The 15,199-nt window shown below is 50.8% G+C and overlaps 1 protein-coding gene across 2 annotated transcripts in view; it reads right to left on the reverse strand.

Moving 5' to 3' along the window:
- Positions 1–437: 437 nt before the first annotated feature.
- The window catches only part of Coro2b (coronin 2B), a 108,136-nt gene continuing 93,374 nt past the window's right edge, over positions 438–15,199 (reverse strand). For both annotated transcript variants that reach the window (XM_057766742.1, XM_057766743.1), the window contains exons 4-12: positions 11,559–11,708; positions 10,411–10,575; positions 9,418–9,534; positions 8,260–8,364; positions 7,253–7,349; positions 5,906–6,018; positions 5,532–5,622; positions 5,198–5,337; positions 438–2,334 (exon numbers count right to left, since the gene is read on the reverse strand). In XM_057766742.1, coding sequence (XP_057622725.1) covers positions 2,203–2,334; positions 5,198–5,337; positions 5,532–5,622; positions 5,906–6,018; positions 7,253–7,349; positions 8,260–8,364; positions 9,418–9,534; positions 10,411–10,575; positions 11,559–11,708 — 1,110 coding nt within the window. In that variant the 3' untranslated portion in view covers positions 438–2,202. The remainder of the gene's footprint in view (positions 2,335–5,197; positions 5,338–5,531; positions 5,623–5,905; positions 6,019–7,252; positions 7,350–8,259; positions 8,365–9,417; positions 9,535–10,410; positions 10,576–11,558; positions 11,709–15,199) is intronic.

Here is a 15,199-nt window from a genome sequence, read left to right on the forward strand (position 1 = left end):
GTGACAAATGAACAGAATGTGGTGGAATAGTTGTATAGAACGTGGTGGGAGAGCCGTACAGATGTGGCAGGAGAGCTGTACAGATGTGGTGGAGAGCTGTACAGATGTGGTGGAGAACTGTACAGATGTGGTGGGAGAGCTGTACAGATGTGGTGGAGAGCTGTACAGATGTGGTGGAGAGCTGTACAGATGTGGCGGGAGAGCTGTACAGATGTGGTGGAGAGCTGTACAGATGTGGTGGAGAACTGTACAGATGTGGTGGAGAGCTGTACAGATATGGTGGAGAGCTGTACAGATGTGGTGGAGAGCTGTACAGATGTGGTGGAGAGCTGTACAGATGTGGTGGAGAGCTGTACAGGTAGCTGTCATTTCAGAAAGACGAAGGAGCGGTGAGTGTGACAATGTGGTGACCAAAGTAGGGTCTCCCTGGGGCTAAATGACATGGCCATGCCTTAGCTTAATAAGTGAAAACATTTTATTTCAATTCTATCCTTGGGAGGCAGCATAAATAATCACAGAAGACCACAACGGTCGATGGAAAGAAAGAAAGTTCCAGAAGTGTGGAGGAGGTGATGAGAGCGGGAAGTCTAGCTGTGGTAGTGCGGGACGAGAAGCTACTTCAGCAGGCTGGGAGCGGGAAACATCATTGGTTGAAGAGGAGAGGCCCCAAGACTGGGGAATCTCATTTCCCAGCTCCCCAGCAGGGTCTCTGTGGTTGGGAAGTTTTGCAGGGTGGCCACAGGAAGGGCAGGCAAGGAGTGTCCTGTGTGTAGCAGATCCCAGGCAACGACAGAGATACCCACATCTCCTCTGCCCAGATGGTGGTGACTGCCATAGTGCTTTTGAGTTCCGTGTGGTAGGCAGAGAACGGGAAGAGGGAGTAAAGCAAGTCTGTAGCAGACCAAAGGAGATGTAGCATCTCAGAGCTGTGCACCCGAGGGCCACGTCCCTATTTCCGTCACTGTAAAGTAGGGCATATGCTATGTGTGAGATCTATGTGTCAAAAATCTGGGAGACTTCAAAGTGCTGTGCGGATGGATGGAGTGGCTGTGGTCATCCTGCGTGTGTAAGGCTGAAAGTGGGAAGGGGAAGGCAGCAGGAGACACAGGCAGAGCATCCCTGGAAGCTACCAGACCCTTGCTCTGCCTGCCCTAGGGCCAAGCTCTGCCCTTCTCAGCCTCAGCTTCCAGGAAGAGGCCTCATCTCAGATGGAGCCCCCTGGAGGGGGGGTGAGGGCAAAGAGTACAGGTCAGGAGAACCCAGGGTCACTGAGTGTAAGGGGCCTCAACCGGGCAGTATGGCATGTTGGCACTACTGGTGTTGGGCAGACAGTAGATAGAAGTGGCTTCCAGGCCTCATTCTGGGAAAGTCCACAAAGGGATTGGCATCTTAATACATTGGGAAAGGCCCTGGCCAGGGGGTCTGGATGCCAAGGATACTTTGTCTGGGGCTGCCCCTTTGGATGATTTCATAAGTTGAAACCTGATTGCAACCCTCAGTTCTGTCATTTGACAAATGAGGACACGAATCCCTACCCTGCCTGGATCACAAAGTCAATGGAAAAGGGGTGTAAGAGCTTTGAAGAGAACCACGGGGGAAGGCAAGGGGTCATTATGGCCTTGGAGAGTGTCCTCTTCATTCCCTGAAGACAAGCGGGTTGGGGAGAGTTCAGAAAAAAGGGCAGGCTACCAGGTGCTCGCCACTGGGTGAGATGAACTGGGCTTGCAGGGCAGCTGGGAGCAGAATGAGGCAGGAGGCGGGCAGAGCACTCCACCTTTAACCCAGACCTCACTGTGCTTCAGCAGTGACGCTGGGACCGGGAGCAACTAATCCCTGTGTAGACAGGTCCTGGGAGCCCCTATGCAGGGGACAGATTCAAGTTCTAAATCAGGTTGTAATCCTGCTCTCTCCATCCCTTGGAGGGCATCCTGCAGGGAGCCAAGGGGAAGCCTGGCTCATGGGGTTGCAGGGAAAGGGGCTGCCAGTCAGGGGTGGGCTCTCCAGGAGAGGCAGGGGGACTGGTATTAGCATGAAGTCAGGAGGTCAAAGGTCAGCTTCCAGTTCTTGAGGTGGTAGATGGGGTCTACCGGCTGGTCCCCAGCTCCAGTTCGGGCCCTGTCTCTGGGCTCCATAGATAAGGGGCAGTTTAGGGACCAGTAGAAACAACGGAGAGATTGGCTTGGAAAACAGCCCGCAGAGGGGCTAACAGTTCTTGGGGTTGTTGCGCAGGTTTTTCAGTTCCAGCTGGAGCTGACGGAGCCGTATGTCCTTCTGTGTCAGCTCCTCCTTCAGCCTCCGGATCTCATCCTGCTGCCTGAAGAACATCCTGAGGAGCTGGGGTGCAGCAAGAGGTGCAGGTAGAAAGCTGGTGAGGAGGACTCTGGAGGACCAGGGCTCTCAGACATCCCACCCCACCCAGGCATGCCCTGCCTCTTCACCTTCCCCATGCCTCCTGCCACCCTGGGACAGCCAATCCAGTGCTCCCTGCCATTATTCTCCAGGCTCACCTCCTCCAGGACTCCTAGCTACCCTTGAGGAGAGAATAGAAAGCCTGCTGGCCAAACAGATCTGCCCGAGAGAGGCCAGTTCCTAGCATCCCAAGCTTTCCCCTTCTTAGGTCTGAACCTACAGCCTTTGTTTGAGATAGGATTTCATGTGTAGCCCACTCTGTCATATAACTGAGGCTGGCTTTGAACCCCTGATTCTCCTGCCTCTACTTCTTTTCTTTCTTCTCTCTTTTCCCTCTCTCTCTTCTCGCCTTCGTTTTCTTCTTTCTTGTAGTTCAAGTTGGCTACATCGGAACTTGCTACAAGGTAGAGGATGGCTTGAATGTCATCTGCTTCTGCTTCTGTCTCCCGAGAATGAGTGCTGGGGTACAGAGAGAGGTATATACCACCCTGCCCAGCTCCTAATGACTTTTTTGTTTGTTTTGTTCTTCAAGACAGAGAACTTGTGAATGTTCCCATCCTCAGGTCCATCCAGATGGACATCTCTATAGCTGGATATCACTCCACTTAATCCCCTCCAGCCCTTCCTCTCCACCCTCAGGCCTGAGACAGAGTTCCAACCCTCGCTATTTCTCACCTGGGCTATCTCAACAACCCACATTTCTACGTTCAAAAGGCAGAGTACTTTAAAAATGTGTAAAAGACTGAATATTAAATATAAACAAAACTAGGAAACAGTACCAGAAACTCCATAGTGCCTGCAGTCACCCCTACTCCGATTCTTCCACCACTGCCCTGTGCTGCCCTCCTCCTGGCTATTTTGAAAAGAATCCTGTTTATCACAAGATTTCATCCATTCTAGAAATATTCTACATCTACATAACCCCACATTTCTTTCTCTTCCTTCCCCTTCCTTCTCCCAGGTCTCTAGCTCAGGCTATCTATCTATCTCAAAGGGCTGGGCTTACAGGTGTCTATCACCATGCCCAGTTTATATGGTACTGGGTATTGAACCCAGGTCCTTGAGCATGCTAGACAAGGATTTTACCCACTGAGCCACATCCCCAGCCCACATACACACATTTCATGTCAGTGATCAAGTTGCCTGTGAAATTCTCTTTTAAGGCGCTTCCTGAGGTCGAATGCAGTCTGATCTTTATTAATGATGGCAAGAGCCTACATTTGTGGGCCAGCAGCCTAGTCTAAGATGGCACTGTGTTATTCTTCCCCCTTTGAGATTGAACTGGACCTAAGAGCTTGTGTTTGCTAACTGGGTATGACAGGAACAATGATGTGTCTTCTCCAGATTAGATTACAGAACTATTTTGGCTCCATCTTGGGCTCCTCTCTTGCTCAATTGGAAGCTGGCTGCCAAGGTTAAAGCTAGCACGTGAAATCCATATGGCATGGCCAGTGAGGACTGAGGCCCTCAGTGTGACAGCAGTCATGTGAGTGAGTATCCAAGCAGGTCCTTCCTTATCTAGGGCCTGGGATGTTATCCAGTCCTAGCTGACATAGCCGCAGCTTCATGAGAGACTTGAACCACAGGCACCCATAGACTCCATGAGCTGACAAACCTTTGTGAGGTGTTGTGCTTTAAGTGAGTGTGGAATGCACCCCAGAGGCTCATGTGTTTCATACTTGGTTTCCAATGGGTGGTACTATTCGGGGAAGTTGTGGAGCCTTTAGCAGGCAATGTCTCCCCAGATGAAGTAGGTCACTAGGGTGACAGTAGAGGTTTTATAACTGCTGAACTTCCTGTTTACTCTCTGCTTCCTGACTGTGGAGGTGATGTGACCAGATGTCTCCTACTAATGCTGCCATGATTTCCCTACCATAATGGACTGTATCCCCTCGAACTGTAAGCCCAAATAAACCCTCTCTGCTGGCTCCTTCAGGTATTTTGGTCACAACAATGAGACAAGTAGCTAACACATGGGGTGAAGTTAATATTCTCTGGGGGGAATTTATCACACAGAAATACAGACCTAGCACAGCTGGCCTCTTTGAGCACTTAGCATGAGCTGCAAAGACTATTGGGTATTCATGCCCTGTCTCTTAAATGTCACAACAGTTGGAAAAGTCAGGAAACTCACTCTGTCCCAGCCAGGAAATGGCAGAGCCAGTATTCACACACAGATGGGCTCATTCAGCTAATCACTCTTCCAGTTGCAGCAGGCCAAGGGCCTGGCACAGAGTAGGCAATCTGTAGCCGCCAGCTGAGCTGAGCTGAGCTGTGTTGGCATGTGGGCCTGGCCGTACAAACTGAATGGAGATAACTTCAGAGGGCATGGTCAAGAATGGCTCTGCTCTGGCTCTCCCAGAATGGGCTTGCACCCCTTCTAGGCAGTACAAAATGCCTTTCAAAGACATTCAGCCTCTTCCACTGAGGCAGGAAATGTGACAAACCATAAAACAAAAAGGCTAGTGGGCTCTGATGATGAGCTCTGTTCGTTGGTAATTTATAATCCCCGTGGCAACACCTGACAGTAAGGCTCTGTGGTGGATTCATGAGGAGATGCTCAACCCCTGTGTCAGTGAATCTGAGGTTGGAGGGGACAGATCTTTCTGACTTCCCAGCCTCTAGTCACTGAGGTCAGAGGCAAAGGAAGCCAACCACATGCGACTTCCAGAATTTGTCACTGAAAGAAAAATGTCCCAGAATAGAGCTGGCCTCTAAGCCTGAAGCTCATAGTAGCTCCATAAAGGTCTGGCTCTTCCCGAGCCATGGGAGAGACCCTGCACCTTACCTCATTCTCTGTCCTGGGTGGGACATTTTCTAACAGATCTATGCCGTTCACGACAACGGTCTTCTTTTCTCGGATGGGGGCTTTAAACACCACTTTTGAAGACTTCTTATAGCCTTCCTTCAAAGACATCAGCACAGGATCTAGAAAGGCAAAGGAGTCAGTGTCAACTAACAGGGAGTGCCGTAGAGTGAGGGGGTCTCATTGCACGGAGCTGGCTGTGTGGGAAGGAAGCGACATCTGGACAGGGGATCATGCAGAGGAAGCAGGGTGAACTAGGGACAGGCAGAGCCTGTAGCCTCTTGGGCCCTTCTGTGGCGCCTGCCTGCTGAGGTACCTCGGTTGATGCCTCCCAGCCATTCATCTGGGGTTAGAGCCGGCTCCGTGCCTGGTGTCATGGGATAAATGTCTTCTTGGTAGGAATCTGACTACATGAAGGAGGGAGAAGAGAAGGATCTCTGGGGACTGCTGAGCCAGCCTTGGCCATCCAGCCAGGCACATTCCTGCATTGTCATTGCCCTCCCCATGCCCCCCTTCTAGAACTGTCCCCTTTCATGCAAATCAACCATCCCACACCCAAGAGTGTTCTCCACCCTCTGCCCCAGGTGGAGCCTGAATATTCTAGTCCATGACACCTTTTATCTGGCTCTTTCTTGGCTTCTGGTTTGTAGGATTCAGCACGGGGGCCCTTTGCAGCCCAGCCCCACTCACCCTCCGGGGCACAATCATGGAGATAGGTTCAATCAGGCCCTTGAGTGTCACCAGCTTGTAGAAGCGGAACACTTCACAGGCAGACACATCCAACCCATGCTTGGGCATGACACCTACGAAGAGAGGCTTTATGGGGAATCTCTCTGTCCCCACTCACTGCCTAATGTTCTTATTTGGGGGCAAAATCCATCCAGAGGACTGAGGGTGACCATGATGTCTTGAGTCAGTCTCTGACTCTAGATGGCCACTTCCTTGAGGGGGGAGGGCAAAGGCAAGGCCACGTATTTCAGGCTGGCCTCAAATGCAACATGTAAAGTTATAGCAAGGCTGCAGGGCCCAGCACCTTCTGGGATGAACTGTCCTTCCCTAAGCTCTGCGTCTCAGTCTGTAGAGAAGAAAATGGAGGGCAAAGCCCATCCCCCACTCATTCAGAGGCTTCAATACAGCCCAAGAGAGGACATCCGTTGTTTATCTTCTAGAACCAACAGTACGTGTGTGTCTTGTCTGTGTTTCACTAGCCGTGATGCCCCTAGTAGAGGAGGCAGGGTACTAAGAGCTCAGCCTGCGGTTCCATAAACTGAGTTGGAAATGGGACTCTGTCTTTTTCCATACAGAAATCCTCAGGGGAATCGCTGACTCTGAACTTTTTGTTGTTTGGGCAGAAATGGCCCCGTATGGTGAGGTCACTGGAAAAGGAAGCACAAAGACACCTGCCTGGCAGCATGCCAAGTGCAGGCAGGTACCTGTGTCTCTCTCGTAACGTGAATGTGAGTTAGGGCTCTTGGTGTTTCCCACTGGAATGGAGGCTGCTCTTCCAAACAGAATTCTAGAATGCCCTCCCTTCCACCTAGCTCTCCTCCTCTCTTTTTCTTCACTGCAACAGGGTCTCACTTCACAGCCCCCGATCTGACCTTGAACTCACAATCTTCCGTTTCCCTCTTTGAGAGCTGGAATCTTAGGATAATGGTGGAACTTTTGTCTGCTCTGCTGGGCCAGACCAGGGCCATAGCTTGGGGCTGGAGTCCTGGCTTCAGAGCCACTAATCAACCTTGAACCATGTAAGACCCACTCTGGAGTGAGTCTCTCTGTCTATAGAGAGCTGGGGAAGAAGACACAGCGGCCATGCCCTGCAAGCTGCTGCTGGACAGAGATGGCCAAGTAGTGCCATGAGCGATGGGCCTGGTTCTAGGGATAGCTGCTGGCTGAAATAGCACCTGTGGGTCCCATTCCCTCCTGCCCATTGAGTGTGGCTTTGGAATCTGACTACTGTGTCAAGGGGAGTGAGGCACATGCCAACGTTATCTCATCCGCAGAATGCTGAGATCCTAGGGATCTCGGGATCCTTACCTAAGCCTTTCTGTGGGGCTGGGGAGCGGAACTCCATGAGGTAGCTCAGGTAGGGCTTCTCCGTGCTGATCTCATAGTACCGGATGTTGCCATCCCCCTGAGGGTAGCAGAAAGGCAGTGAGGATGGAGGGCAGGGTCCAGCAAACCCAGCCCCAGGGGTCCATAGAAGAGAGCTGCTCTTGGGCCTCAGAAGTGGCCAGGAGACCAAGGAGACCTGTAGTTTAGACCTTGGTAGCTCTACTGGAGGCAGGGGTGGAGATGGGATGGTGTACAGGTGGTATGTGTGTATCACATATGTGCGCTCACAGTGTGTGTCTGTATGGTGTGTGAGATCTGGATGATATGTGTGCAGTGTGTTTGTGTGTAAGCTGTGTGCAGCGTGGTATGTTTGTACAGTGTGTGTGTATATGCTGTGATGTATATGGCGTGATGTGGCATGTGTGTGATACACCAAGTATATATAGGGTATGGTATGTGTATATGTATGGTGTGGTGTGTAGTTTGTGTGCATTGTGGTATGTATGTATAGTCTGACATGTATGTATGTATGTATGTATAGTCTGTGTGACGTGCTGTGTAGCATATATTGTGGTATGTATGTATAGTGCAGTCAGTCTGTATGGAATGTATGTGGTATGTACACTGTCTGTGCAGTGTGGTGTGTGGTGTGATGTATGTGGTGTACTTGGTTTTTATCATGTATGCAGAGCCTTTTTGAAGTGTCCATATTCAAAGATCTCTTGACGGGTGTTTCCTCTTCTGCCATTGGTCACTGTCTACACATCAGAGTTAGATCTTTATTCCTCCGCCCCAGGTTGTCCTGTAAGGAGTTCTCAGTGACTGAAGCTGAACAAGAGGGGTGCAGCTGGAAGTGGAGACAGCCAGGGGCTTGGCTCTCGTGGGTAGCCACAAAGATTAGGTTGGTTTTCTTATGGGGAAGGCAAGAGTGGAGATCTAACAGGGACTGGAGTCTCCCACTAATTAGCCTTCCTCCCTCACCCCACTACCTTTCCAGCCAGGTAGAGCATGTGGGTGTCCGCATCATAGAATGGGAACAGGAGGCCCGAGAGTCCATCAATCTCTTCCTCAATCATTGGCATGGACAGATCCTCCTGCAGGGATGGGGTGTGGGTCAGTCTGCATTTAGGAGAGCACGCCCCTCCCACCTCCCAGCACAGCCACCAGAGTCACAGCCCCTTTTCTGAAGACTCCCCAGGACGCTGGGCTGACATGGGTTGGAAGAAAAGGCTGCAAGCATCTCGCAGGTGGGCTGGGCATGGTCTGGAAGCCTTTCCGGTCCCAGATCCCTCTCCTGAGGTCTCTGTCTGATCCTTGCTGGTGATACCATCAGAGGCTGTGCCAGCAGGGACCTGGCTTTCCCAGGAAGTGCCTCCTTTAACTCAAACCCAGATGGCCATTCCTGCTTCTCACTGCATGGCCTTCTAGCCCACTCTCGCTTCTACCTGTCTGAGCCATGGGCGGCTCTCCTCAGAACACAGCCAGCATGAAACCGGATGGACCTGAGGAAAGGCTTTCTGTGTTAGCTGAGAACAGAAAATGGGCTTGTCTTCAAGTCACACAGGGGGTTGGCATTCACTTCGGTCATCACTGCTGACCTCCAGGCCTGGTCGCTGGCCCATTATACCGCTCTGGTGGGGGGAGGGGAGGTGGGCGAGAGAACAGGGAAGAAGACTGCAGAAGGGTGGCTACTACCCTACAGCCAGGCCTGCTGGAGGGTGGCACAGATACATGCCAATGGGCATGGAGCTGGGGCAGTGCAGCCAAGCCAAGCTCCTGTTTGATTTGTAAAAACGACTCAGTGGCTTGGGGACCCTGGGGGCCCCATATGTACGCCCATGTCCAGGTGGGTTTGTGGGTACCATCTAAACTCCACCTGAGGCAGCCCTGTCCTGGCCACTCTCCGCACAGGATGGGCCAATGTTAAGACCTTTGGAAGCACCGCTTCTTGGTCCCTCCTCCACACACGCCTCATTCCAGCCCTTTTCTTTTCTAGTGTGTTTTTCCTCCACCTGCATGGAGGCCCCAGGCACCCAGACCACAGACCTCACTCTGCTCTTGCCCCATCTGGAAATCAGAGGTCCCAGAAGCTCAGATCTAGGCTGCCTGCCTCTCCTTGCCCTCCTGTTGGCATCCCTGTGGCTGACCTGGTCCCAGAGGGCGATCTGTCTTGTGTTCCACCTGGAGACCCCTGTCGTGAGGAGCCGCTTCATGTTGCCCAGGAACACTACCCGATTCACTCTGTGGTTTTTGCAGTTTGCCTCCTGGTGGGGACAGAGACTATAGGTGAGCCAGGACCCTCAACACGTGGTTCTGTACAGAGTTGAAAGGAATGATAGTTCCCCCAAGAGCCCCCTGGAATCAGGAAGCAAGAGCCCTGCCTTACCCAGAGCAGCAGAAATAGGGAAGGCTAGGTTAACTTTTTAATCCACACATTTCCTGGAAAGAATCATTCCCTATCTTCCTGCCTCTGTCTTCAAGTGCTGGGATCCCAGGCATGGACCACACATACAGTTTCAGACAGTGCTGGGATCAGAGCCAAGGCTTTGTGCATGGTAGGCACAAACCTATCAACCGCTTCTTCTCAACCAAGCACTCCCCGTCCCCTGTCCTGTCCATCCATATTTTCCATCCTCCAGAGCTGTATGGTTGCCATGTGGTAAGAATTCAAGAAACCATCCTTGGTAATTCCCAAATAGCACTCAGACCTCTTAGTCTGACACTTGGGGACTAACCTCACCACCAGGCTCCCCGTGTGGAGCCATCTGTGGAGCTGGAGTTGTGTGTCATTTGCCCCAGGATCATCCTGTGCAGGTGGCTGGGTGGTGAATTCAAAGTCCCTTCCCTCTTTACCCGTGATGGAACTTGGTTAACCTCTGGGACTCTGGGACTGAAGGCTTACTGCAGGAGGCTGAAGAACCCCATTTAGAGGAGATGTCACTATGACAGGAAAGAGTCTTCTAGTCCTCTGGTTCCTTCCTGCCCAGAACAAGTCAGCATTCCTACAGGCTGAGAATGGCCCTAAGACAACAACAGGCTGAGCAGCAGGTGTGGGAGAGGAGCGCACACTGGGCCCCGGCACAATCCCCTTCTCCTCTACAGCCTCTTAACACCTCCTTCCCGTCAACAAAATGCTCCACCTGCAGCACGCGGCCAGAGCGGGGTTCAATCACACGAAGCTTCTTGTCCTTGCACGTTGTGGTGAGCAGGCTGCCATCTGTGTTGAAGGACATGCAGAGGATCACGTCTGTGTGGCAGTCAATCATTTTCACTGGCTCGCCTATGTCCAGGTTCCAGATGAGGACCTGTGAAGGCAGACACGCAGGAGGTAAAGTTAGCAGCTGCCGTAGCCCTGGGTGCCTGTCCTCCATCCACACCAACAGACCTGGCAGGAGCTGCCCGCACAGGCCTGGGCTATGGTGGGATACAGGCACACTGTCAAGGGTTCTGTATAGAGAGGCAGATGCATCTCAACTACACTCCAATGTTTATGATCATCACCCTGACAGGATCTGAAGATTGTCTAGAAGATAATGCTCTGTGCATATCTGTGAGGTAGTTTTTGGACTGGGTTAGCTGAGGTGGGAAGATCTACCTCATGTGGACAGTATGTGGACAGTACTGCTCCGTGGGCTGCAGTTGAATAAAAAGAAAGCCCGCCAAGCATGAGCATTCCTCTCTGCTTCCTGACCACAGATGCTGTGTGACCAGCTACCTCATGCTCCTGCATCATGGAAGAATATACTCTCCAACTGTGAGCCAAAACAATGCCTTCCTGAAATTGTTTCTTGTTGGGAATTTGTTCACAACAGACAGAAAAGTAACCAACATATATCCACTGAGCTTCCCCAACAGGTCCTGGTACCAGTCTTGACTTGGTTCCTTCAAGAAACAAAGAGAGACATCCCAGGACTGGACCCAGATGGCGGGCATGATAGGGTTTGGGGCTGCAACTTCCCCTGTACCCCTGCAGCTTGTGTTGCTTACTTTTCCTACCAGGATGTGTGGCCACCTCTTGGTTAGGAAGTTACCAGGTAAAGGATATGGGCATTCTCTTCTAGTTCACAAAACTCCAGAGAAGATAGGAAAGATGCCTTAAGGCCCCAGGTTCCCCAGGGAAAAAAAGTGTGCACAGGAGATGCTCAGTCTCACGCAGAGTGAACGAGCGAATGAATGAATGACTGAGCAAATGGACCATGCCAGTCAACAAGCTTAGGCTATGATCCATTCTCCCTGCCCCTCCCCCCACCCAGCTCTAGCAGGGCTGCCCCACACCCGGGCCCCACACCTTGTAGTCATAGCCAGCGCTGAAGAGAATGTTGTTGGTCGTGGGGTGCCACTCAACCAGCCCCACACGCCGGCTGTGTCCATGGAGCTCCAAGAGCGCCTCAGTCATGTTCCGCTTCAGCCCGCCCTCAGGGATCTCCCAGATTCGCACCTGCAGAAGAGAGTCTGGGCATTGGTTGAATGAGCAGGGGCAGGGAGTGCCACAGAGGACCCTGTTCCTAGGTGGTGCTGGGGGAAGTACCTGCTGGCTTAGAGCAGTAGACAGAGACCTTGAGGGAGGCCATAGTACTAGAGGCAGCAAAGAGCATCCCTAGTTGACCTCATCTTTGACCTCAGGTGTTCTCAGACAATAAACCTTGTCTTCACTTTTTTTTTTTTTTTTTTTTGGATCTAATGTAACTCAGGCTGGTCTCACTATGTAGCTCAAAATGACCTGAAACTTCTGATCCTGCTACTACCTCCAGAGTCCTGAGATGACAGGAACCAGGAACATGCTACCAAGCCTACTTTTACCACATCTATTTTATGGGCTGCTGGGGATTGAACTCAGGGTTTCATGTATGCCAGACAAATACTCTAGCAACTGAGCCACATCTCCAGTCCCAGACAGCATGCTGTTCTCCTCCTGCCAAGCTCAGACTGTCACAGCAGCTTTTCAGCAAATACCAAGTTAAAAATCTGCCTTTGTTCCTCCCCACCCCAGCAACCTCCTAAGAAAATCTGCCTCTCCTTCTTATGCCCCAGCATCTCTGTGTGTCCCCTACTCTGTCCCTGACCCTGGATGAACATCTGGGCAGAGGGAGGCTCTGGTCTGTGCTAGGAGACAATGGACTCAAGGGCAGAGTATCAGTCTAGAGGTGGGGCCTGAGCCTGAATGATGGAGCTGCTGTTTGTGTCTTGTGGATGCGAAGAAGCTGAAAAGGTTGGTTTGTGGAGAGAAGGATGGGTCAAGACTGGTCCAGGTGGAGAGCTACAGAGAAGGGCACACACAGTTCCAGAGAGGGGCACTGAGCCGCAGACAGACCTTGGTTGCTGATACTCACTCCAGTGGACTTCGGTGGCTCCGTAAAAGCATGCTTCTCAATTTTTGCTATTATTTTTATATCCCAGCTGCAGTTTCCCCTTCCTTCTCTCCTCCCGGTCCCTTCCCCACACCATCCTCTGTTCCCATCCCCAATCTACTCCTCCTCCATTTCTGTTTAGGAAAGGGCACGTCTCCCACGAGTATCAACAAAACATGGCATATTAAGTTGCAGTAAGACTAAGCACCTCCCCATGTATTAAGGCTGGACAAGGCAACCCAGGATGAGGATAAATATTTTATTTTAAAAATATTCATTTTAAATTGTCTACCTGTCTGTCTTTCCTCTCTTTCCCTGTGTCTGTGAATGTGTGTCTGTGCATGTATATCTGTGTCAGCGTAAGTACATGCACTTGACTGCAGTGCTCAAGCAGGCCAAAAGAGGGCGTTGGATCACCTGGAGCTGAACTTGCAGCACCTGATATGGGTACTAGGAACCAAACTTGGATCCTCTGAAAGAGAAGTAGGCACACTTAATTAACCATTGAGTCATTCCTCCAGTCCCTTGTGATACTCTGTGATCTAGTGAGTTGGTTTGATTGAGAATGTCCCCCATAAGCTCCGTGAACACTCCATCTCCAGCGGTGATGCCATTGGGGGAAGTTTAGGAGGTGTGGCCTTGTTGGGGGACGTGACGTATGTTATTAGAGGAGGGTTTTTAGTGTCTAAAGACTCTTCTTTCAGTTGACTCTCTGCTTCATGCTTGTGGTAAAGGACATGAGCCCTCAGCTTCCTGCTGCCACCACTATGCCTCCTCACTATGATGGACTCTGGGTCCTCTGGACTCCTAAGCCCAAATAAACTCTTCTCTAAGTTGTCTTGGTTGTGGTGCTTTCTCAGAGCGACAGAAAAGTAACTAATAGACCTAGGAAGGCATGCAGATATTCTCTGTGACATCTCCTAGACAGAACACAGTGACTAACATTAGTGGAACAATGCAATGTCAATATGTCATGTCAACCACTTATTATAACCCCAGAGCCTAGACCATCACAGAAAGCATCTTAAAGGGAACCACAGGCAGACCCCAGTCCCAGGAGCAATGCTGGAATTGAGGCTCTTGACGGGAACTCCTTTGTCAAGTTTCCTGAGCTCCTTCAGACTGTGGAAACAAGGCCCTCCCCTTAAAGTACCTATAACTCATCTATCAAGTTGGTAAGAAATCAAGCTTTCCCAGGGAGGACTTGAGGCCACCGTCCTCAGTTCTGAGAACAAGGTTCCCCATGGGCACCCCTTGGTGGTTCTTCGTAAAGCCCAGTGCCCACCACCACCTGCCAGTGTGCAGGAGTGACTGAAGAGGAACTTGGCATCATGACCGACTGTCTTCTGACATGCCTGTGTAAAGACTTTGGAATATGGACTAGTTTAGAAATAATGGGGACAGTGGAATCAGGGGGATGACCAGGAAGGCACACATTCTTTTGCTCCCCAAAATGTATTACAAGAAGGAGACTCTGAAGTTGAGAAGACTAAGCTTGGAAGACATGTGTAATACACACACACACACACAAACACAGACACTTTCTTCTTTAGTCCCCAAAGGCTACTGTTAGTCATACTATATTCATACTACATATTCATCAACTTATTTTTTTTCATGTGACTTCAGGTAGTGTTTTTGTACACACAGACATACCATATATACACGTACATGTATCAGCATCTATATCATATACATTTATATGTGTTTGTGTGTGTAATGTGAATTCATATGTATATACATGTTCTTTTGTGTATGTTCATGTGTATTGAGGCTGAAAGTTGACCCATGGCCTCTAGCTAGGGTCCAATCCCGCTCACTGGCTGTGTGACACTGGATGAGCCATTAACCCCTCAGAGGTTCTGACTCTTAGTCTAGAAAATAAAGAGAGTCAGGTGCCTTGCAGGGTCTTGTGGGTTCAGAGTCATGTGAGCTGACTGTTAGCGTGGCAGCTGGGCTGTGCCCAGGGAATGTAAGGGAGGTGGGACCCCAGATCCAGCTCCTGGGAAGGATTTAAGCGAGAGAGAGAGAGAGAGAGAGAGAGAGAGAGAGAGAGAGAGAGAGAGAGCGCTACAGGTGGATGCCAGTGATTGTTAAATGTAGGATCCCAAGCAGGGTTTGGGGGACCAGGGAGAATCAATACCCCAATGAGAGGTGTCAAATTTTATTTGATACCTGGCGATTCTCTCCGTGAGCCCAGCTTTCTCACCTATGGGGAGACAGACCTGGGAAGCCGTGCACACACCTCTACACATTACGTTGAGTTAGTTGATCTCCCAGACTTCTCTGACACCGCTGAGTGAATGCCTGGGGGAAGGAACCACTCAGCTTGAGCCACAGCAAAAAGTTGGCACCAGATACTTTGAAAAGCTGAAGAAGAGCTGCTGGACACAGTGGGCTTAAAACACCCAGAAGGGAACTCTAGTCCCTTAGAATGCATGGAATTTGCTGGAAACAAAGTGTATCTGGGACACAGGAGGAACACTGTGGTTCTGCTGAGAGGGTGTGCTGAGAGCTTACTTCAATAAAACAGGAAACAAGAATCTGCCAAACAGGATTTGGGGAAGGAAGGGGTGGAGAG

Source organism: Chionomys nivalis, chromosome 4 (assembly GCF_950005125.1).
Source record: "Chionomys nivalis chromosome 4, mChiNiv1.1, whole genome shotgun sequence".
Lineage (NCBI taxonomy): Eukaryota > Metazoa > Chordata > Mammalia > Rodentia > Cricetidae > Chionomys > Chionomys nivalis.